The sequence below is a fragment of the Typopeltis vanoorti genome, chromosome 23 (assembly GCF_054136105.1).
Source record: "Typopeltis vanoorti isolate ZY-2024b chromosome 23, IOZ_Tvanoo_1.0, whole genome shotgun sequence".
Lineage (NCBI taxonomy): Eukaryota > Metazoa > Arthropoda > Arachnida > Uropygi > Thelyphonidae > Typopeltis > Typopeltis vanoorti.
In genome coordinates, this window is record NC_143571.1 from 41,128,404 (window position 1) to 41,154,162 (window position 25,759).

Below are 25,759 nucleotides of genomic sequence, written 5' to 3' on the forward strand. Positions count from 1 at the left end.
ATCTCCACCAATCCATCACCTGCAACTACCTTCATCATCTACACCAATGGCATCTACTGCCAACCACCACCCCTAGTATTTTCAACCACAAACATCCATCCCCACAGCGGGATTCGAACCAGCAACCATTTCGCTGGAGAGCAGATATGCTAACTACTCAGCCAACCAGGTTGGCTAATATCACAAGCATTCTAGTCAAACAGTTAGAAGTATTAAGACTTTAGTACATCATGCTCACTGTTTATGTTCTTAAGACAAATTTCAATAGAAAGAATTATAACATTAACTCCCATCTTTTTTTTTTTTTTTTTGTCTAATAGTTTTATGGATTCTTTCATCAAAAAATGTTTTTAACACTTATGGTTTATCTACCTCTTCCAATACAGAAGCACCATTCCTATTCTTTATGTGCAAAGAGCATTATTGAATGCATAGTGAAAGTTTGAAAACCACTGAATATTTTTGTTGGCTTTTGCCCCATCCAAAAAAATTTCCACCTTTCTTGCTTCTCCTATGGACAAGCTTCCACATCTCAGTTATCCAGGCATCTGTCTACCAGATTTCTTGCTCTTTTGGGTTATCTTATTTTGGGCAAACTGGAAAATCTGCTTTTATTCATCTAGAAGAACACTAGTCTTATATTAAATACCATTAGCTTGAACAGTCTGAACTTGCATAACATGCTATCAATGCAAAGCAGAGTTTATTGGAACAAGACAAGAGGCCTTCATAAAAGTTGTTTCCTCACAGAATGTCTTTATAAAGAAATGTGTGAAACTTTACTTCACTATCCTAACTTAAACAGATCTGATGGTCTATGTCTATTTCCTTCGGGAGATGGTAGTTTTTAAATCTGCTATCGTTCCTAACTTTATTTTGTTTATATATATATATATATATATATATATCTTTTTTTTTTTAATAGTTAGAAAATTATTGACCTTATTTAGTTATCTTAAGTTAGTACTCAGGCAGCAAGTTTTAGAATTATCTGTTATTGTTTAATTTCCATTCTACGATCCTGTACTGATGACGCCTACGATACTTAGCCAAAAATTCTAAATGAAAAGTTTTTTTTACATGAGTTTTCTTACATGTTTATATAAGATGATGAGATCACTGATGAGACCTCATATTCTTTTGAATATGCCAACTCATGGTATTTCATTATGGAAACAAAAGGGATTAATGACATTTTTTACTTGCACAATCTTTTATGCCCAAGGTAAGTTCATGTAATCATTTTCACAATGTGAATACAGCAGTAACATTCACTTCTCTTGTCACTAACATTTTGTAAACATTTGTCAACACATAAATGACACCAACATTACTAACTTTTTTTTGACAGCTCATACAAAATTATAATTATGCTTTAAAATCTAATTTAAATAAATTTATTACACATTTAAGCAAGCCTTCAGTAGCCAAAAATACAATTAACATTTCAAATCATCTTGTTTGCAACATACATTTAACTAACAACTTGACAAACTAATGCTGCATTACTAATTTCTTAACTAATTCAAGTTATATTTTTAATTTTTGGGATATCTGAATTTTAATGCAGATATATTACAAAAAACAGTAAATACAACTCAGGTTAATTAACTTCAATGAACACTGATGTGTAAGGATAAGTAAGTCATTTTGCCTCTTTATAAGTCCGTGATATGATCGTACTTGGACTGATGTGCACAGATTGAATCTCACAGGCTCCAAGGGGGTGATGAAGATGTGGAACAGATGCAAAGAAAAGTTACAAAAATGATATTAGAATTATGGAATACAGATTATGAGGATAGATTGAGATTATGTGGACTGCAGACAATTGTAAACAAGAGAATGTTTATCATTGCGAACTGAGTACCAAATGGTACTCGGTTCATATTCATTGGAAGACTAAAGTAAAAATATATAAATCAATATTCATAAGTTACTTATGGATGTGAAACCTGGAGAATTACAACAAGAGAAGAGAATTTATTTTAGTTTTTGAAAGGAAAATTCTTAGAAAAATCTTTCTAAGATTTTTCTCTCACAGAGTAGTGAGCAGAGAAGTCTGCCTGTTAAAGTGGAGAATGTATTTTCATGAATGAGCATAAGAGTGTGGGTGATGTATGGTCTCCTTTAATGAGTCATTGACTCTCTGAAGGTCTGTGATGGTAACAATGATGATAATTTTTATAGATTCTGCACCATGAAAATGGCTGCCACCATTCCTGCATTTTCCTGTGGTCGTGTTACGAGAAGTTGCTGGTCAACATCTATATACTGTTCACCTCCAAACCCTCTGAACCAACTTCTCATTCTTTTCCTTCATTCCATATACTTCTGTTGTTTTTGGAACATTCTTCCCCATATCATTTCCCCAGTGAATGCAAGTCCCAACTTTTCAAAATAATGCTTATGTGGAACATATGTGAGAAAAACAGCTCAAGTAATTCAGACAATTCGCATTCCTTTGGATAGCATCAAGAATTTTTAAGAAGGTTTGTTGGTGCAACATTCCAAAAAAGGAATATTCTAAGGCTGAGTGCATTTGGGATTTATACAGAGTTAGTAGATGAATGGGTTGAAATAGCATCTTAAGCAGAAAAGAATTCTCCTATTCCAGATAACAAGCTTTTTTAGAAGCTGAGGAACTAATGCTCTGGTATGTTTATCTTAGGAAAGGTTGGGCATAAATGTTAGAAATCATACATTCTGATCTCCCAGGGCACTTCTAATTGAACAGTCCACTAGATCTTGGTCTTCTCTGAGTCATTTCAGTGATATTTTGCAATCAAACATCTGCTTTGTGAATCCTGCTTCAGTATTCTAAGCGACCATACCACTTGAGATTTCGATTACACATTCCTGAATGCTAACAATGTCAAGTTCCTCCCTAATATCTTTATTTTTAATATAATTCTGTCATCAGTTCAGGGCACCAATTTTTTCTCAGAAATCTCATCTGTAGTCTCCAGACTTTGATTAATTGTCTTATTTCTAACCCAACTCTCAGATCTATAAGTTAAACTTGGTTTGAACACTGTCATGTATACTGTTTACTGCTTTGACAAATTTCTCTCTCATTCCATATAAATTTATTCAGTTGACTTCACAAGGATACCACCTTTGTTTATTCTTTTATCTATTTCTGTATTTAATTTTCCATCTTCACTAAAAATTGTGTCTAAAAGGCTGAAATATTTTAATTGTACTATAGGTCTCCATTCACGAAGTAATTTATGTTTTCAATGTTTCTGCCTATTTTCATAGTCTTTTTTTATATCAAATCAATTATAATAGTTAATCAATTTAGTAATGGAATTATGCAGACTTCTACTGGATTTATTCAGGAGTACATCCTCATCTACATAAAATAAAGAGCTGACACTAACATTTCCAATTTTAACATCAGGTTTAATGCTACTTTTCTTCATAATATGATCTGTATAGAGATTATAACAGTGGAGATAATGTGCACCCTTGTCTCTCTCCCGATTTATCATGAAATCATCTTCTTCCCATAATTCATTCAATCCCAACTGCTTGTTAACTTACAACTCAAATATAGACTATGTATTGCTTGATATAATGTCCAATTTATACCATTTATACCCACTTCCTGTCCCCTTATATACCTATTCCAGATATCATCATCATCATCACACTTTTCAAGGATTTAGGCCTAGAGTGGCCTGTTTGGCCTTAAAAGTCATCAATGAATCTCTTTAGAGGACTTCGTGGTTTTCTTTTTCCTAATGGTTTGTAATTTAAAAGTTGTTTTGGTAATCTTTCTGATTTCATTCTTTCAACGTGTTCCATTCATTTATGTTTATATTTTTTAATATTTTCTATTATTGATTCCTAATTCTTTTATAATTTCTTCATTTCTTTTGTGATCGAACAGAGTATACTTTTGCAGTTTTCTCATAAACTTCATTTCAGTAGTTATTAATCTTTGTATTTTTGTTTTATTGTCCAGATTTCACTTCCATCCATAGGACTGGTAGGGCTAATGTATTGTATACTTATACAATACATTAGCCCTACTGTATACATTGTTTTTGAACTAGGTTAGGTTTAAATATAAAGTTAATTTTTAAATATTTTGCAATTTTTAGGTTTATATCTTTTTCATTTTCATATGTAATCATATATCCTAGGTAGTTAAATGAATTCACCTGTTCTAAAATCATGTTTATTACTATTTTAGTTCTTATTGGATCTTGTCCTTTAAAGGCCATCATTTTTGATTTTTCTGTTGATATTATCATTCCATGATCTTTGATCATCAGCAAAAAGGTGCGTTTAAGTTCACAGTAGGAGAAAGTTTATAATACCTTGATGGAAATTTTTCTTCCGCTTTATTATAATTTCATTCAAATAAATATTAAAAAAAGTTGCTGAAAGGATATGATAGTTCATAATTTAATCTTATTTGTATTTAATTATTTTCATATATACTTATGATAGTTTTTAGAATATTATATGTTTGTGATATATGTTAAATAAAATACTTCTTTTAACTTTATCAAATGTTTTTTCAAAGTCAATAAATGTAACGTGTGTTTCTAAATTGTATTCTCTTCTTTTCTCTATTATTAATTTAAGGTAAAAGGCCAGGTCTATACATGATCATCCTTTTCTAAGTCCATTTTGTACTTCTAAAATAAAGCCTTCAGATTTTCCAGATCTACAAATCTTAAAAACAGATTCTTGTTCAATTTGCATCATTTCTCAACAACTGTATCTGTTATGAAATGAAAATTTCATCCTGAACGCAACTAGTTTTAAATCCAAGTTTCCCTTTGATGATTTTTCTTAGTTTCTTCATACTGTCATCAATCTTACCTGGAAGAGTCAGCAAGAAAATTCCACTGTAATTCTCACATTAGTTTTCTTTTTTTTAATAGACAGATGAGAGAGATCTACTCGAAACACCTAGAATTTGACCTTCTGACCATGCCTTCTGAATTATGGAATGCAGCCATTTTGCTTCTACTCCTTTCATTAAACAGTGTTTCAAAGTTATTACTCAAGATATCTAGGATATCTTTATCTTCAGTTTTCATGTCACCTTTATCATCTCTTATTCCTTTTAATCATTTTTCCAATTCTAAGTATTTTCAATAATTTCAAAAAAATTCTGCCTCTAACAAACTATATCTCAGGTCACTAGAGGTATGCTATAGCTGGTGTCTATTGTAATTACTTACCACATCACAATTTGGTACTTTCACCATACGAGTCTTTCCTTATTTAACCTGATGCTACTGACCATCCCACCAAGTTCTTACATTCTTATGTTTTTGCCTGCACAGAAAGAAGAGATAGCAAAAACTTAGAATGAGTAAACTTTGTAGGATGGTACAAGTAATATCAGGTTGAATATGAAAAGACTCATCTTGTGAGTGTTACAGAATTTGGATGTAGTTATAATTACAATAGATTCCTGTTATAGTGAATACTTAGAACCAGAGATGTAGATCATTAGTGGACTGCACTTACAGTGAGTTTAAGGGGAAAATAACTAACCCCCCGCCAATCCATTCCATGAAATAAAAGAAATGACAGGAAAAAGAACAAAAGAAATTGCAGAAAACAGAACAAAGCATGCTACATGAAATAAAATAAAGAATTTGTGAAAAATAAAACAGAAAAAGTCAAAAAACGGAACAAAGGAAATGGTGGAAAATCATATACTGATGAAAGAACATTGGCAACAACCATACATAAAGTATATAAAACATGAAAAATTACAAATGCAAACAATAATGGGAGACACAAGAAAGAACTATAAGAGTAGGAAATTATAAAAAATAAAAATCCAAATTATTTTTTTTTTAGCTAATTTATGTTAGCTGAATTAAAGTTACTTACCTCAAATCTTCAAAATAAACTAAATATGTGCAATCTGCACCATTAAAATCAAAAATAATCTGAGAACAACAACAGTCAACTTTATAATTTAACTAGTTGTCTTCACAAAGAGGAGGAAGAAGACACAAATGACTAGCACAATTAAATGTCTTATACAGAGGTAGGTTCCCCCTACCCAGAAACTCAGATTTTTCGTCCCCCACAACAGGCAAACCTGCCCCGTGAACGCATTTACAGACACAGGATACACCTGAAGGCATAACCACCTTATCCTAGGGACGGGTATGGTTTGGAAGGGTAAGAACAGCTCCATAACAGGCCAGTAGGCCTAATACGTAAAAAGGAAGAAGAAAGCTTCCTAATTGGTCAGACACTCAATGTTATACAGTTGGTATAAACTGACACTGTTCTCTCAGAACTGTAAATTAAAAAATCACATCATTCTGCGTTTGAAGGATTCATTACCTATACAGTAAAAATTCTCAATTTTTGATTTACAATTTGAGTTTGTCACCTAAATTTTTAATTTTAATGGTACAGTCTACACATATTTGGTTTATTATGAAGATTTCAAGTAAGCGACATTAATTAAGCTACATGATATATTTCATATTCATACTCTAGTTCTTTCTTATGTCTCCCAATATTGAACATTTGTATTTTTTTAAAGTCATTCTGTGTGCTTCATGTATGTTTCATGCCAATAATTTTTGTTCTGTTGTCAATGTATTTCTTTTTTTTTTTCTTTCTCTGTTTCACACATTTTATTTCCTCAAAATTTCATCTGCTATAGCAATTGTAGCAAATTTCATTTGCTACAAAATTTAATTCAGTATCATGAAGTTTTGAGCTTTTACTGTTTATAATAGTATTGCATTAGGTTCTATGGACTTGGGCTGTGATTTTTTCATAGTCTGTTATAGCACATCATTTACTTATAATGATGTTTGCTATAGTACACATCTCTACTGTAGTAACTTAGTTTGTTTGATACATGCTGAATGAATCATATTGAACTGACAAGGGATTAAATGTGGTGTTGTAAAACTGAAGTTACCAGGAAGAGGTGTTAAATTACTGTGTTTTGTGAAACAAAGATTAGGTTAGATAATCAAGTTAGCTCTATGGTTACATTATAACCTCCCTGACTTTGTGATATATATATATATCACAAAGTTTTTTTTTTTGTAATTATTTTCTCTCTCACTTTGAACAAACAGGTCATTCAGTCGAGAACAGACCGTGGGAATATCTCTCGTGTATCATCTATAAAAAACCCAAAGAAATCTGGTTTAGAACTTGCCTTTTACATCACTGTCAGTGTAAATATTATAAGACAGTGCCTTCAGCACACTGTTTTCTATTACACTGCCTTAACTTGAACTGGTGGTATTTTTTTTTAAAAAAAAAATTGTGAAAATTGGATCATTATTAATTGTGAACAAGAATGTATTTTTTTTGTATATTTGCAATCTTACATCTACTGTACTATACAATAACACATGGTTCATATCTTTTTTGAAATATGTTGTTACTAATATTATACCATTTCTGAATGGTCAGTTCAGTTATATACCTTATTAATAAACTTTCTTGTGTACCTGCAAGTCTATATATTTCCATTTTTATGTGCCATCTTTACTAAATATTGTGACTATAAAAAACATCCTCTAATGCCGTTTATTCCTCAAGGAGACTATGTAGGGAGAACTTTGACGACATGTGGGTAGCTAGTTTCCATTCTTCAAGTGTCCGTTGATGGTGATTTCAACCTATCAATGAACTGAGGCTTTTTAGGTGAGAGGGAGTACAGAAAACATTCCACATGGCCTTAAAACCTAACATTTGTATTATTATCCGTAAAATGTGTGTTCTGCAGTTAATTTTTTGAAATGTGGGGGTAAAAACTCAAATTCCTTGAAGAAAAAAACAACTGGTCCCTAAATAAAATATAAAAATATTACTCAATATACGAAGTTTTAATTCCTGAAAAAAAATTAATTTACCTTCTGTACATCTTCTACCCATCCATCCAGGAGGACACCGGCATGCACCATCACTTGGCCTACACTTCCCTTCATTCTGGCAATTGCATCGCTGTTTACAGTGAAGTCCAAAGGTTTCATTTGGACAAGCTAAAATACATGAAATATATACATATATAATACTATATAAAGTTAATATTATGCAGATTTGTGAAAGAATATATGTACTTGATCACTAAATTTTATTAATTAGACTTTTTGTCAAGACTTATCTTTAAAGATATATATGTTCATTCTGCAATCTCATTATTAGGTTTCATGAAATGAATGCAGCACGAAGCAATAATAAAACAGAAGTTTATGAGAGACTATATTTTATCTCAGTCATAGAGACATTGTCAGGGATGCAATCATAAAATTGTAAAAAACACCCAAAACAATAACTGGAAAAAAAAATTACCTGAACACTCCCAAGTCCTAAGAGGGGCACCTTCTATGGGTGTTGTTGGCTAGCCTTAGGAGGCCTTCCCAAATCTCGGGAAGCTTTAATTCTTCCCAAGAGTGAAATTTATTTATTATTTAAGATTAGGCAAGTTAAACAAATCTGCTGCTGATTCTAAGAAGTCTCACAAGTTTATATTTCCATTTAATTCTGTGGAAGGTATCCACAAAGTGGCCAGCTAGACCAGACTGACTATAGATATGATGGCAGATCTCCCAGTTTCACCTCAGTAACATAATTTGCAAGAATAAGAAACCTTGTAAACACCTGCAACAGAGAGGGAGAGTGTGGATCCTTAGGAGAGCAGATAAGGGCAGCCAGCTTCAGAAACTGAAACATGAAAAACTATTCTATAATAAATTTAGTTTAATCCTTTATCCAAGTGTGAGCAAACAAAGTTTGCACCTGAAAGTATCTTCAGGACTGGGGTAAGGTGGTTGTACCACCTTACCCCAGTCCTGAAGATACTTTCAGGTGCAAACTTTGTTTGCTCACACTTGGATAAAGGATTAAACTAAATTTATTATACTCTAACCAAGTGAAAAATAAACTTTCAAAAAAACTTTCAACAAAAAACTATTCTAAGAATCGGTAGGCAGTTAAACCAGCATGATCTTAATAAATATGTTGCATTAAACTTTCCAAGATTTGGTAAGCTTTAATTCTTAGGACCTCCTACTGAATAGTGAAGGCTAGCCAACAGCACCTATAGGCTATTTTTTTCCAATTATTGTTTTCGAGTGTTTTTGTGTTTATGCTTTTAAAATTGTATCCCTGACCATGTCCATGTGACAGAAACAAAATAAGGAATCCAATAAACTGGCATGTTTCTCTATGCTATATTCATTCCATTAAACCTAATAATAAGTGTAAACCAGAATATAAGCCTATATACTAGTTTGATTTTGCAAATTGGATACTTCATGTGATTTCAGTAAGTGCTATGTATTTTTAAAAAAAATTTACCTTCCTCTTTATAAAGAAGTGGGAGGGATTTTCATTTAATTTTTCATTTATTCCCCTCAAACATAGCAAACAAATGCCATGTATGGGTAAACTTAAATTTTAAACTCAATAAACACACAAAAAATAATTAATAATTATTTTTATTATTATTATTATGAATAATTACTTGTAAGGTGTTTTCTATCCCTTACTTGTGTGAAAATTGAAGAAATTCATTTTTGGTGCTCAATAAATCAGCAGCATTAAAAAAAAAAAAAAAAAAAAAAAAAAAAAAAAAAAAAAAAAAAAAAAAAATCAGCTAACGCCTTTTTATTCCCGTATACGGGAGTAGGCGAGGCCATTTAGCCCTATCTAACTTTTGGAGAATGAGTGGGCAGTTCAATCTCAAATGTGCTGCCATCTTGTAGTCCCTAACCCTAACACAATATATTTAATGTCTGAAATAATGTGGGTTCTACGGTCGATTTTCTTGGATGAAAAATGGAAATGGAAAATTTCTAGGATGAAAAACTTGAGTTTCCAGGAGGAAAAACCCGCTTGCCCATGCCAGAGATTGACTAACTCGGGAACCGGTCGAAAAATGGCTTAGAAAAATTTCCTCTAGTTGCTGACTAGACTCGAAACCAAGTCTTCCTTCGTGCGGCCAAGCGCCGTGGTATGCAAACGCCACATCCACTGAGCTACACAAGCTCTTGAACAGTTTTTTTAAAAAAAAAAAAAAGTTAATAGAATTAACCCAAAAAATTGAAGGTGAAATTTCAAAAAAAATTTCAAAGAAGACAAGTGGGAAGAATTCCGCAATAGACTCGATCCAGGAAAGGACTTCCCCACCTGAATATGATCAGATTATTAAATAACACATCACTTCCGGATATGGATCACTCTTCAAACACAATCTTCTCAGGAATTAATACAACAGCAACAAACAAACAGATGGCAATTATACTGGCAACCATTACTTTAAAGTAAGCAAATGGCAAAACAACAAAGAAGACAAAAGGTGCAGGAAAATTGCAAAACATCTGCTAATACAATCCAGAACCTATCCTTCTGAAGACATCTTTACTCAGGATCTCACAATAACAGAATCAGAAACAGCAATTAGTCAAATTGACTCAGACAAATCACCTGGAATTGATCTTATCTTTGCATGATTAAAAACAGAAGAAATAGCCAAAAATCTGGAAAACATCAGTCATTATACCCATACTAAAACCTAACAAAAACCCAAGAGACTGTAAAAGCTACAGACCAATAGCTTCAACTAGTACTTTCTGTAAACTAAACAAAAGAATAATACATACTAGACTTATGAATTGCCGCTTAGAAAATAACAAGATCAATTTCTACCAAAGAGCATACAGGTTTCATCACACCACAGAAGATCATTTATTTTACCTTTGCCAATCAATCATACATGGCCTCTAAGAAAAACCACCAAAGAAGACAACAGCAATCTTCTTGGATCTTACAGCTACCTTTGTTCATATATGGAGACAAAAATTAATAAAAACTGCATACGATACTGGAATAAGGGAGTAACACTTTAATTAGGATTTCAGACTTCATGAATGGAAGAAAAATAAAAGTAAAAGTCAATGAAATTTACTCCAACATGTATTGAACTTGGGTTGGAGTATAAGGTTCTGTTTTAAGCCCACTCCTATTTCTCATCTATATGAACAACATTCATCCATATATCAAAAATGATACAAAAATAGCATGCTATGCAGATGACATAGGAATCTGGCATACAAACAGTATTCCTCAACAATCTGAAGAAGTCCTACATAAATCAATATAAGGCTTAGAAAGATGGCAAAGGAACTGAAATTACAGATAAATCCAGAAAAAAAAAAAAACCCATCTTCCCCACTGATAGAAAAAACAGACATAATAACAACCCCCAAATCAAAATATATAATACCAAAATAGGAAAAACAGTCTCCAAAATACATAGGCCTTGCCCTAGATACTGAACTGAGATTTACAACTCATATTACAAATATATCTAATGAAGCTCTTAAGAAGCTTAATATCATCAAAAGGCTTTGTGGAACAAAGTGGGGTACAAAAGCGAAGACACTCAAAACTACATATACAGCACTCATATGACCCCACTATGGAATATGCCTCCATGCATCTAGGTTCCAGCTTCTACTAGCTCAAAAGAAACTTCACAGAGTACAATCAATAGCAGCAAAAATTATTATAGGTGCAAGTCTCATCCACAAATAATTTAAATGCTCAACAAGAGTGTGGGCTTCACATACTAGAAGATGGAAGAAAACTCTCGACAGTTAAATTCACTAACAGAATCAGGAGCCAACAGAAGGATCACATCTCACTCAGGACTTTCAATGCCTGGGCAGGAAAATCTAGATTAAAGAGATCATCTACTTTACAATATGATCATGAAATCAGAAAATTGACTGACTTAGAGCACTTGTTTATCAAAATAAGCAAAGAGCCATTCTTTCTCACTATACCACCAAAAAACACAATGATTAACTTAATCTCCTAGAACCTAGTTCAAAACCAGATTCACATCATGAAAATAAAAGAAAAGGACTTAACACTATACATCACTTAAATAATCTAAACCATGTCATCACCTACACTGATGGATCATCTGATGAAGCACTTAATCAAGGAGGAGAAGGGATTTTATTAATTCTATCTGGAGGAATTCATCATATCCACAGCTGGCAAAATAGCTTCAAACTTAATTTGTGAATACACAGCCATATAAGCAGCTCTAACGTTCTATATTTCTAATCCAGTAATAAACATTACAGAAGGAATAACTATCTACAGTGACTCAAAATCTACACTTGAAGCATCATTAAAAAAATAGAAAAACAAAACTCACACAGGAAATTTATGAGCACTTAACCTTAAATTTGAAAAACAAGAACTGCACACTGCAATGGATATCAGCACATGTAAATATTGAAGGCAATGAGAGAGTAGACAGACTAGCCAAAGATATTACCTCAGAAATTACACCCACCACCACTAACCGATGCTAATTCTGCTGCAAAAATAAGATTATTAAAACAAACTGTCAAGAAGAAGATTGAAATCAGTGAAATTAAAGAAACTAGAGAAATAACCACAATCATCACCAGGCTAAGGATGGGGCATTTTAAAGGCATGAAAATTCAGCAGAACAGTACTATAAGCTATGAAATAAGCAAAAACTGTCCAGGAATCAAACTAATACTTGCCCATATCTATTCTTGATCAGCAATTGCTGTTGCTCTACAGAAAATTAACTCTATAGAAAAGCTCTACTCCATCAAAGTTCAACAGATTACGAAAGCAATTCTGCAGGCTGGTTCGTGATCATATCTAGAAGCTCTTCAATGGACTCGATGACAACAACAACAACAACTTAGTTTTCTACATAGTTGTGACTATTCTCTGCTCAATCTGATATTGCACCATTTAAGTATTGTTTAAATGCTTCCCATACTTTGTCAATATTCTTCCCATCCAGCAACCAATACCATTCCAATGAACTCTGAATACTCCTCAACTGGTCATAATTTCCTGCTTTGTAGTTCAGCATGTAACCTTTTCTGAATGAACATTCATAAACTTAGTCACTTTCCAAGTGAGTACTGCAGGATTACTGTCACTAACCAGAGACAGAATAGTTGTCTTTAACTGAAACACCATCTGAAACTATAATCAAATCTAACACTCTTTGATCTCAAGTTCCTTCTGTCACATGCTGGTTCAGGAAGTTGTTTTGTAACAGCTCAGTAAATTCAGTATCATTCTTCTCATGAGATTTCACCGCTGCTCAATCAATATTTGGCTAATTAAAGTCACCCATTATGATTACTCTATTTGCACCCATTGTCTCTATTTGGTGATGCATTTCTTCATCACCAGCAACCAGTCCACCAAGTCTGTGACAACACCTCCACTATGTAGTTGATCTTGTTAGATTCCGCCTCACACCAGATGGCTTCAAACTCACTGCCACATATAATACTCTTAGTAATAGTACTACAATCATATGACAACTCTAACTGCAGTCAAGTCATCTGATATCATTAGCATCATGCTCCCTACTCTCCTATTTTCTCTATCCTTCCTAAGTAAAGACATACTACCTGGTATCAAGTGTATACTTTTTTTCATTCTTCATTTTTTCATTCATTTTCATTCTTCTCATGACATTCTACTGCTACTCAATCAATATTTGGATAATTAAAGTCTCCGATGATGATTACTCTTTTCACAAACATCGTCTTTATTTGATGATGCATTTCTTCATCAATTTTAGCCAATTTAAAATGCTCTCCAAAGACAGGAAACAAAACTGAAAATGCGCTTTGTGTAAATTCGGTGCACAACAAAGACCTGCTCACTGTTCCAACTCTTTGCTTCACAATGGATGCCATTCCAGTGCTAGTCAATGTCTGTCGACAACTTCTCCCAGGGGTGATGACTCATGCATTCCAGAGATTAGCAACATGAACAATATATGTATAACAGCTTTAATAGGGATAATGAAAGAATTAAAAAAAGATGTTGACTTAAGAAGTTTGACAGAATATAACTTGAACAAAATAGATGATTTTCTGGCTATCATTGCTGGTCTGACACAAGAAACTAGAACTAGAAAACACAAACATGGAGCTGCGTAGGGAGCTATAATATAAAAAATTCATGAAACAGCGGATGACCTAAATCAACAGGCAATTAGCTCAAACCTGGAAATTGTTGGTGTTCCTCATAAGCCACGTGAAAATATGCATGAAATAGCAAAGAAAATTGCACATAAAATCAAGATGCAATGGCTATTATTATAAAATTTAAAAGTAAAGTGATCAGAGACAAATGGCTGGACAGAAACAAAAATATCAAATATAGACTAAGCACAATTGATATATGTGACAATATTAAGGATAGCAAAATACAGTAAAACCCCGTTTTTACGTTCCCGCAATTTACGTTTTTCTGCCATTTACGTCATTTTCCGTTGGTCCCATCTTAAGGCCTACTCTTACGATGTATTGTTTTCCCGCCATTAACAACTTGATGTGGACGTTATTTCCCATGATTTGCATTTTTTTCTCGGGTGGCAATACTGATTTTTGAATCGATTGCTGCAGAAATCTGCACATTTCTGTTCCCAAATGGCGTTACTTACTTTCAGCTCTAGTTTCGTTTCCGCAATCACGGTGACCTGCACGCTTGCCACAGTAACGTAGTGATGAGCGATACCGTGATTTTTCAATCACAGTACGAATTGATATCGCAGAATTTCTGCTACGTAATTTAGCGTGTGAAAGTTGCTTTCAAGTTGCTGTGGTGGATTATCCATGTTAGTAACATGGAGAAAAAAAGACAGAAAATGTATTTCAGTAGAAGAAAAGATGGCAATTCTGCGATGTGTAGATTGGCATTCCGGAACACGTGTGCATTTAGCAAAAGATCTTGGACTCTCCATGTCCACTTTGAACACGATAGTAAAAAAACAGGTTAAGCACTGAACTCAATGCAAAGCAAACTGGCACGATGTTTAAAATAAAATAAAGATTATTTTAAATAAATAAATGTAAGTAATTGTAAATTCATTTATTTTCAGTTATTAAATTTTGTAATCTGGTATGTAGACTCACATACTAGCATTAAATCATCTTTTAGCCTTATTTAAACGTTTTTTTTACATTTCCTACTATTTACACTTTGTTCCATCAGTTCCCTGAAAAGTGTAAAAAAGGGATTTTACTGTATATCTAAATGAGCACTTGCCTGGAAACCTAAAACATCTACTGTTTACTTTGAATATTTTGCATATAAATATAGGAAGTATTCGTGATAAATTAGAACACATTAAATTACTACCAGACAATTTAAACTATTGGCTAGATGTTCTGATATTAGCAGAAATCTGGGTGAAAGATGAAGAAATTATCTTTATTCGCAATTCCATATCTGTTAATAACATTACTAACATAAAAATGAAAACAGCTGAAAATATCAATTTATATTTAGAACATAATATATATATATATATATATATATAAATATAAAATGGCGTATATAGGTCGCATTGCTACATACAGTCAAATTTTATATAAGAACTCGAGTATAGTCTAGATGAGATCAGAAGCGACAACGTTCTCATAATTGGGGATATGAATATAGACTTGCTGAGGAATAGCGGCTCCTCTCAAGATTATCTAAATCTGTTTGCCATGCATAGACTCAAACAATATATTAATGTCTCCACGAGAGAATTCAAAGGTGGTAGAACGTGAGTAGATCATGTATTCAGGAGAACTTTAAGTAGAAAGAAAATCCAAGCAGCAGTTCTGTGCCAGCCTCTCGTAGATCACTTTCCAATTAGTATCAAAGTGCATTTGCAAGTACAGCACAGAGACAGTACAACCAAAAACATCCCCTACACAACAACTGACAGTACTGGAGCATCACTTGAGCACTGTCTCTCGGGAAGAGATAAACAGAAACAAATATTGATACCTTGTATCATAAATTTATTACAATATTAAACAATAAAATACAAGACTCAATTAAAGTTAAAATAATAGACAAAATGAAAGAAACAAAGCTTTGGATTATACAGAAAATCAGACACTACATAAAAATTAGAGATAAAGTGTATAAAATGATCAAAAAAATACAGCGCCATCAATATTACGAACACAGTTTCAAGTACTGTACTATAGAAATCTAATACATCATAAATTAAAAGAAAGTAGAAATGAATTCCTAAAATGCCAAGTAATTCCCAGAAACAAGAAGTTTGTGAATAAATTAATCAGCAAAGATACATACAAACAATCCTTCCCCGTACTTAAAGATATCGATAGGAATAGAGAAAATGGAGAAAGAGGATTAGCTGAAAAATTCAATAATCACTTTGCCACAGTTAGTGAAAGCATTCTGAAAAATGCTAAAACCACCCCTCAGAACTGCATTTTCAAGAGAACTGATAGTTCCATGTATCTTTTCCAATCATATGAAAACAAAATCAAAAGTGTCATAGCTAGCCTAAAAACAACCAAAACTTCAGCATACAATGGTATTAACATTTGCATTGTGAAAGAATGCCAAATATACATTATGGAACCCCTAATGTAAATTTTTACCTTATCACTGATGATGGCAGTTTCCATCGAATTTTAAGAAGGCCGTAGTTGTACCTATTTACAAAAAGGGAAACAAAAATAACTTGCAAAATTACAGACCAATCTCCCTTCTACCGAACTTTTCTAAAATATTAGAGAAATTGGTAAAAATCAGACACATGAAATTTTTGGACAAAAACAACTTCTTTTCAAAGAATCAATTTGGGTTCAGGCAAAAGTTTTGCACAGAACATGCTTTACTGAACTTCACAAACACAGTTTATACCTCACTAGATGAACATAAACTAACATTAGCAGTATTGTTAGATATACACAAAGCTTTTGACACTGTATCACATGAAAAAAAAAAAATTAAAAGTCACAGGAATACAAGGTACTGCCCTAATCTAGTTCAAAAATTACTTAAATGCTGGATCACAAACTAAAAATAAATAACAGCTATATAAGCTCCAAAACAGTAGACTGTGGTGTACCACATGGATCTGTCTTAGGACCAATTTCAATTAATATTTATATCAATGACTGCTGCAATCTTAAACTAAATACTTTTGCAGATGGTACAGTACTAATTTTCTCTACGGACACAGACGAACAAATGCAAACCATAGTGAATGCTGATCTTTTAAAAGTAACAAATTGGTTCCAGTCAAATAAACTCAGTCTGAATGTCTCAAAAACTAAATATGTAAATTTTAATTTGCGAAATACAACAGGCAAAATGAACTCCACTGCACAATTACTTTTTCATGATTGGAATTGCTGAACAAATTCAAATTGCAACTGTGCGGAAATAGAAAAAGTCAATGTAATAACTTACTTGGGATTAAAAATTGATAGTAATTTAACCAAAATATAGAATGATGGTACAACATGACAAAATTTCATGCCGGCTTGGGCGTCGCCTTGTTAAACAAGGCCCCCGTTATTTTCGCCAGGGAACCAGGACGAACAGCGAAAAGTCAGCTACTGGAACAAATCTGAAAACACACCCCAATTCAACATCACCAGCGTTAAAGATCGGTACTATCAACATAAGAAGCCTGAATGGCAAAAAAATGGAGCTAGCTGAGGAATTAGATAAGTACCAGATCGACATAATAGGGGTGACTGAAACGAAAAAGACCAAAACTGGTGAGATCTTTCTGAGCAATAAATACAAAATGTTATATTCAGGCAATGACAATCAAGGAAAAAAAGGAGTAGCCATAGTATTCAAAATACGAGGCTAATCTTCTTGAATGGCAGTCAGTCTCAAGTAGAGTAATGTGGGCAAATATGAGAATTGGGAACTGGAAAATGAGACTTATTTGTGCCTATGGTCCCACAGAAGGTTCTACTAAGGTAGAAGTGGAGGAATATTTTGAGGCTTTAGAAAAAGCAACTGACACAATGAAAAATGAAAAGTTGGTCCTTGTTGAGGATCTAAATAGCAGAGCAGGAAATGATTGCGAGACATACAAAAATAGTTTGGGAAAATTTGGAGAAAAGAGCAAAGCTAATAATAATGGCAAATATCTGTCGGATTTCTGCTCAGGACATGGACTGGTTATTACTAACACCATGTTCCAACATAAAAATGTGCACAAATTCACATGGAGAGAAGAGGCTAGGAATAAAAAAAAGTCTCATTGACTATGTTATTGTCGATAGTGATGTTTTCTCCCTGGTGCAGGACACCAGAGTGTACAGAGGATTTGAAATTGGAAGTGATCACTATAGAATTCCCTGGTGGACACAGGAAGTTAAAGAGGCAGTGAAGGAAAATAAGAAAGCATACCAAAAGTTCCTGTCAAATAAGTCAGCTTGTGCTCTTAGAGAATATAGAGACAAATGCAAGAATGCTAAACACTGTGTAAAACTAGCAAAACAAAAGTCATGGGAGGACTTTGGCAAGAATATAGAAAATAAATATCAAGAAGGTGGCAAAATATTCTGGAGATTGTTCAAGCTTAGGAATGGAGGAAAGAGTGCTGTAAAAGGAATTAGAGATGATAAAGGTGACATGAAAACGGGAGAAAAAGATATCCTTGAAATATGGAGTAATTACTTTGAAACTGCTAAATGAAACAAGCAGTGATGACAGCACAGTGGTAAAAAACACTGACCAGGCATGCAGTATGGAATACACATCCATACTAGAATTAGAAAAAGCCATCAAAGGCTTGAAATGTGGAAAGGCAGCAGGAGTGGATGATATTCGACCAGAAATGCTGAAGTATGATGGTATAAGAGTCTTACAGTGTCTGCACTGCATAGTTCAGAAAGCCTGGACAGAGGGACGAATTCCCGATGATTGGAGTAGAGCTCTCATAGTACCCATATATAAAAAGGGAAATAACACTGCATGTGAGAATTACAGAGGTATTTCCCTACTGAGTGTTCCTGGCAAGATCTATGCAAGTATACTTGAGAAACGGTTGAGAAGAATTGTGGAAGAAAAGCTTGGTGAAGAAAAAGCTGGATTCAGGCCAAATAGAGGCTGTCAGGATCAGATCTTCACTTTACGACAAATAGTCGAGAAAGCATGGGAATATAACAAAGATCTGTATTTAAGTTTTGTCGATCTGGAAAAGGCATATGACAAGGTGCTAAGAGAGAAGCTATTCAATACGCTTCAGTTATATGGTGTCAATGGGGCATTATATCAAGCAATACTTAGTCTTTGAGTTGTAAGTCAGCAGTTAGAATTGAAGGAAGTACAGGAAGATGGTTTAATGTTAAATCTGGTGTGAGACAAGGATGTACATTATCCCCTCCATTATTCATTATCTATATGGATCACATTATGAAGGAAAGTGGTATTAAACATGATATCAAAATTGGAGATGTTAATGTCAGCTCTTTGCTTTATGCGGGTGATGTTATACTACTAAATAAATCTGCTACAAGTCTGCAAGATTCTCTGACTAAATTGAATAGCTGTTGTAATAGATATGGTATGAAGGTCAGCAATAAAAAGACAAAGACAATGAAAATAGGCAGAATCATTGAAAATGTCAACTGTGTTGTGAATGGAGAACCTGTGGAACAAGTAAAACATTTCGGCTATTTAGGCACGATTTTTACTGAAGATGGTAAATTAAATATAGAAATAGACAACAGAATCAGCAAAGCTGGTATGGTGGGAAGTCAATTGAATAAATTCATATGGAATAAGAGAGAAATCAGTCAGAACACTAAATTAGCTGTGTACAAGACAGTGTTCAAACCAGTTTTAACTTATGGATCTGAGAGCTGGGTCAGAAGTAAAACACTTGACCAAAGAGTAGAGACCACAGATATGAGAGCCCTGAGAAAGATTATAGGCATGAACAGATGGCATCAATGGCAATATCATATTAAAAACGAGGATATTAGGAAAGAACTCGACATTGTCAGCATCCAGGAATGCGTTAGCAGAGCTAATCTTAGGTGGTATGGTCACTTAAAAAGAATGGGCGAGGAAAAATTAGCAAAACAAGTGTTCTCTGCCAGGTTGGCAGCAAAACAACCCAGACGGAGACCAAGATATAGGTGGATTGATACGGTACAAAATGCTTTAGACGATAGAAATATAAGATCTGATAATGTTGAAGTCTTGACAAGTAACAGACTGATTTGGAGGAAAATTGTAGATAGGAAATTAATAATGATGTAATTTTTTTCATGTAGTACTATCATATCCTGTACATCCCTTGAGGGTACATGGCAGGAATTTGATGATGATGAGTAATTTAATCTGGAAACCACATGTTACCAACGTCGTAAATAAAGTAAGGATTATGTCCAGGGCCAGATTTAGATTACATTTAAATTACATCAGCTGGTCTTAGAAAAATTTAAAATATATACGCCTTTTTAATATGAAAATATATCTTCTTTTAATTTTTATTAAAAAAATAATAAAGTATGCATTTATTTTCTAAATAATTTCCTAAATAATGATTTTAAAAATTAATTAAAAATTATTTAGGTATTAAAGATAGAAATTCTAATTAATACTGTTTTGAGAGGGAAAAAACTTCTTTTGTTATATTTTGTATATTTAAAATTATTTAGAAATTATCATCAAGATATGTCTGACTTCATTTGAGTGATTTTTCTACGAATATTTTTTTTATCAATTTTTATATATATATTTTTTTTTTTTATTTGAGGCCCTGGCAGATTGTGAGGCCCTAAGTTGTAGCTTTTTTAGCTTATATAAATCCGCCACTGATTATGTCAAACAGACTTTACTACCTAAATAGATTCTTAAATTTAAATATGCTAAAAATATATTCTGCCTGGATTCAAAGCACACTACAATATGGTACATTAAGTTGGGGAAGAATCTATTGCACTACTAGAACCTTTAGTTTCGACTCAGAATAAAGTAATTCAAATCTTACCAGAAACAAATACAAGGATACTGCAATGTGTAATAAATACACCGTACTAAACATACTAACCCTTAGATATTTGTACACCTATAGGATACTGATATTCATAAAAAATGACAATGAATATGTAAATATCAAACAAGGTGCTTTCCTTATCAGACATGAGTCTAAAATATATAGTTATGTAGACTGTAAACTGTATTATGTAGACTATATATTATGTAGACTGTATAGCAGCAAAAATATTCAAAACACTACCTTTAGCAATAAGAAATGAAACTAACCCAAACAAATATGAAACTCGAATGAAAGAATATTTATTTTTGCACAGAAATGAAGAAGCTTTGTTCAAAATCTACCCTATATATATAAAATGATAAGCCTTTTTATGTCACGTTTTGAAACTTAGGGGCTACCCTGACGAGTCATCAGAATTCAAGGAGAACTGGCCTACCAGTCCAGAACTCGGGGGGGGGGGGGGATATTATCATTTATATTATTTATATTATTGCTAGGGGGGCTATGCCCCCCCTAGCAATAATATAAATGATTGGTTTTTTGCTTATTGATATTAAAAAGATCTTGTTTCAGGTGTAAAATGTAAAAACTTTAAATGCTATTTAACTACTTTGTTTTATTTTGTTCCTAATTAATGTTATGCAACTTTCTCTGGAAATTTCTAAATCACAGGAAACATGCATATTAGGCATGTTTCCTGTGATTTTATTATGTTATTATATTATAATAATATATAATATGTATATTATATGAATGTACATATGTGTATATAATGATAATGCATTACATAACTTTTTGTAACTTTATGCATATCGTAACTTGGATGAGCTGTTGCTTGATTGTCAAAATTTTGTACTAGAATATGAAGCTTACAACAACAACACAAAAAAAACAACTCACCATTATTATTAGCTTTGCACTTTTCTCCAAATTTTTCCCTGTTCCTATATACCTACTGAGATACACTTCCTCTCTGAAGTGGTGAAGAAGTGGAGGAATTTCAAAAATTCCTCCACTTCTTCCTTGGAAGAACCTTCTGTGGGACCATAGGCACAAATAAATTTCGTTGTCCATTTTCTCGTTTTGAAGTTTGTCCACATAACTCTACTTGAAACTGCCTTCCAATCAAAAAGCATGTCTTCATGTTTGGTGTTGACTGCTATTGCTACTCCTTTCTTTCCTCAATTATGCCCGAAAACAGCATCCTATACTTATTATTTAGTACATGTTTTTATCTTCTTTGTCTCTGTAATGCCAATTATGTCCAAATGTTATTTTTCTAATTCTTCTGCAAGTTTGATTTCCTTTCCATTAGTACTCCTTATATTAATGGTTCCTATCTTCAGTTCTTCTTCTTCTAGATGATGAATTGGAATTTGTTCCAGTAGCTAACTTTTCACTGTTTGCCCTGGTGCCCTGACAAAAGTAGCAGGGGCCTTGTTTAACCGGGCAACGCAACAGCTCACATGAAATCTCATCATGCTGTATACCTCATATGCATTTGTGGTTTAAACAATGAAAAGTACAATTTAGTTGGCTAAGTCCCAAATTGCCAGCCCATCCTCATTCGTTCAGTAGCCAGTAGATACTTACTAACAGGACACACCAAGTGATGGTGAGGATTGGACATTAGGTCAGAAACCCGTCAGTTCTCCACATTCCTAAAAGGTGATGTGGCGGTCTACTCCCAGTTATTTGGCTTTGACCCTTAAGTGACAATATATATATATATATATATATACACACACACACACACACACACACTCTTTGATTTTGTTTCAAGTGTAAGAAACATAAATATTCATAAAGAAGAAATGATGGCTAATTTTGATGTCGTCTCCCTGTTCACAAATGTACCTACAGAAGAAGTTGTTATTCTGCTGAAAGATAAATTATCAAAAACAGTTAAATCTTTATTAACTATTTTTTCTGGTTATTTATTTCTGGTTATTTATAAATAAAATTGCAATTTTGTTTGGGCCTACAAAATAAACCTTATTTTGGCCATACAGAAAAATCCATTGAATTACGTCTTGAAGAACATAAAAGAGACGTCACACATGGCAGAACATGTCAAACCATGTCCTGAATTCTGCTGACACTATTGAGGAAAACCTATCTGAAAATATCATTTGCTCCTATGATGAACTAGAAAGAATTGTGAATTCCAAAGAAATCGTCCTCAGTCAAATACATCTTAACAACAACCTCAGTTATAATTTCTCAGACTGCCATCCAACTTTGGTGTTCACGAGATGTTGAATGCATGTGCCCGCCCAACAATGAGGAGATACACAGAACAGCTTCAAATGTCAATATGCTAAAGCTTTAATGTATAGATATTTTTTATTCTTTTGCAATTTTTGTTCATTGTTCCCTCTTATTGTGCACCCAAAGAAGTCTTCTATGAAGACGAAAAAATATGTCTCTCAGCCAAGTAAACCTGTTATGCCACACATACACACACGTATGTCTGTGTATAATAATTATAATTATACAGGATAACACATGTATGGTCATCACACTGATGTACTATATTACATCAGTATCAATACCATACATGCACTAAAGATTAAGATATCTGGAACCATGTTTTAGAGACTAAGCATGGATCTTTAACAGATACTTTGTCTCTGTAATACTTTGTCACTTTAAGCCTCTAACATGGACTCCAGAAAGAGTAAGGTAGCTAAAATTATTATCATAAATCAGAACTTCTAAAGGAGTATGCAGAACCCATACTGCATATTCTTAACTACAATGATAGGATACAAATTGCTATCAAAAACAAAGATGGCAGCACAATCACTAGGGACAGAAAAAAAATACTCAATAGAATTACAGAATTTTACAGAGAATTATATGACTCAAAAGTACCAACCAGTACACATCCTAACACAGAGCTGCCCCCCTCAACCTTATCTCAATTATAACAATTAAGGAACTAAAGGAAACACTGAAACAAATGAAAAACAACAAAGCACCAGGCAATGATGGCATCACCTTTGAACTATTAAAATATGGAGGCGAGATAATATACCCTTATGTCCTGAACACCAACCTGTGTTACTGCACAAAAAAGGAGACAAGGAAGAAAAAAAAATTGCTGTCTAATAAGCCTCTTACCAACATTCTATAAACTCCTCACAAAAATCATAGCAAACAGGATAACACATGTACTAGAAGATAATCGATCAACAGAAAAGAAAGGATTCAGATCCATTTTTAGCACCACAATATCCACACACACACACACACACCAGAGAATATTCACACACTAAGACAATTATTAGATAAATGTAATGAATTCAACATACCCCCTTGTCTAGCTTTCATAGATTATGTGAAAGCTTTTTTGACATAGTCAAGACAAATGAACTAATAACAGCCCTAGAGAAACAAGGTGTTGAACCTGAGGACATCGAACTTCTAAAATACATCTATAACAATTCTACTGCAACCATAATGCTATGGAACAAGAAATCTAAATTCAACATAAGAAGAGGAGTTAGGCAAGGGGACACTCTGTCACCAAAACTGTTCAATGCAGTTGAACACACTTAAGATATGCAGATGATATCTTGATAATAGTTGAAACAGTTAAAGAACTCCAAGGCATGATAGACCAACTTAATACAGAAAGTCTGAAAAAACGGCTAAAAATGAATACTGGGATAACTAAAGTAAACTTCAACAAATCAGCAATAAAATCTAAATTAACAACTCTTCATTAAGATATTCTTACTGGCTTCTGAATTCAATTATGACATTATCTTCAAATGCAAATGATTTCTGTTAAAATGCAGCAAGAAATGATTTTCTCATGATGATGAACATCATCAAATTTCCAATGTATCCTCAAGTGGTGTACAGGATATTATGATAGTACAACATAAAAAAAGTTACTTAACGACTTCCTATCAGCAATTTTCCTCCAAATTAATCTGTTATCTCTCAAGATATCAACATGATTAAATTTTATATTTCTGTCTTCTTACTGTATTATGAATCCACCTAGATTTTGATATTCCTTGGGGTCTTTTTCCTGAACTCCTAGCAAAAAAACACTTGTTTTGCTAACCATTCCTCTGCCATTCTTTATAAGTGACCATACCACCAGAGATTAGCTCTGCTCACACATTCCTGAATGGTAACGATATCAAATTTTTTCCTAATATTCTCGTTTCTAATATGATTCTGTCATTAATTACATCTATTCACTCTCCTAATCTTTTTCAGAACTCATATCTGTGTCTCCAGCCTTTGATTAAATATTTTATTTAGCACCCAACTCTCAGATTCCATAAGTTAGAATTGGTTTGAACATTGTCTACTAGTGTGTAGTGTTTTAAGTAATTTCTTTCTAATTCCATATAAATTTATTCAGCTGACTTCCTATCATACCAGCTTTGCTAATTCTGTTGTTATTTCCATATATAATTATCTTCAGAATGTTTGTATTTGTTCTATAGGTTCTAAATTTATGATGTAGATTATGTTTTTAATAATTATGCTTATTTTTATTGCCTTTGTATGGCCGATTTTCATACAAAATTTATTGAAGCAGTTATTCAATTTAGTTAGGGGATCCTGCAGACTTTTACTGGATTTATTTAGGATATTATCATAAATTATTAGTATATTAGGATATTAGTATAGTATCATAAAGAGCTGAGATCAATATCTCCATGCTTATCATGCATGGATATCTTGCTTAATGCCACTTTCCTTGCTTGATATAATATCCCATTTCCACCATATAACTGACTGCAGTGTTTGAACAGTCTTTACTCTTTCAAAGGGTCAAAGCTGTCTGAGAGGAGACCTCCACATAGCCTTTAAAGGAATGCGGAGAACCGACTAGGGCTTCTGACCTAATGTCCAATCCTCACCTTCTCGTGGTGCACCCTGTTGGGTATC

The 25,759-nt window shown here is 33.2% G+C and overlaps 1 protein-coding gene across 2 annotated transcripts in view; it reads right to left on the reverse strand.

The window, feature by feature from the left end:
• The window catches only part of LOC150093796 (uncharacterized), a 544,781-nt gene that overhangs the window by 123,406 nt on the left and 395,616 nt on the right, over positions 1–25,759 (reverse strand). For both annotated transcript variants that reach the window (XM_090413179.1, XM_090413180.1), the window contains exon 19: positions 7,878–8,006. In XM_090413179.1, the coding sequence (XP_090269305.1) occupies positions 7,878–8,006 (129 nt within the window). The remainder of the gene's footprint in view (positions 1–7,877; positions 8,007–25,759) is intronic.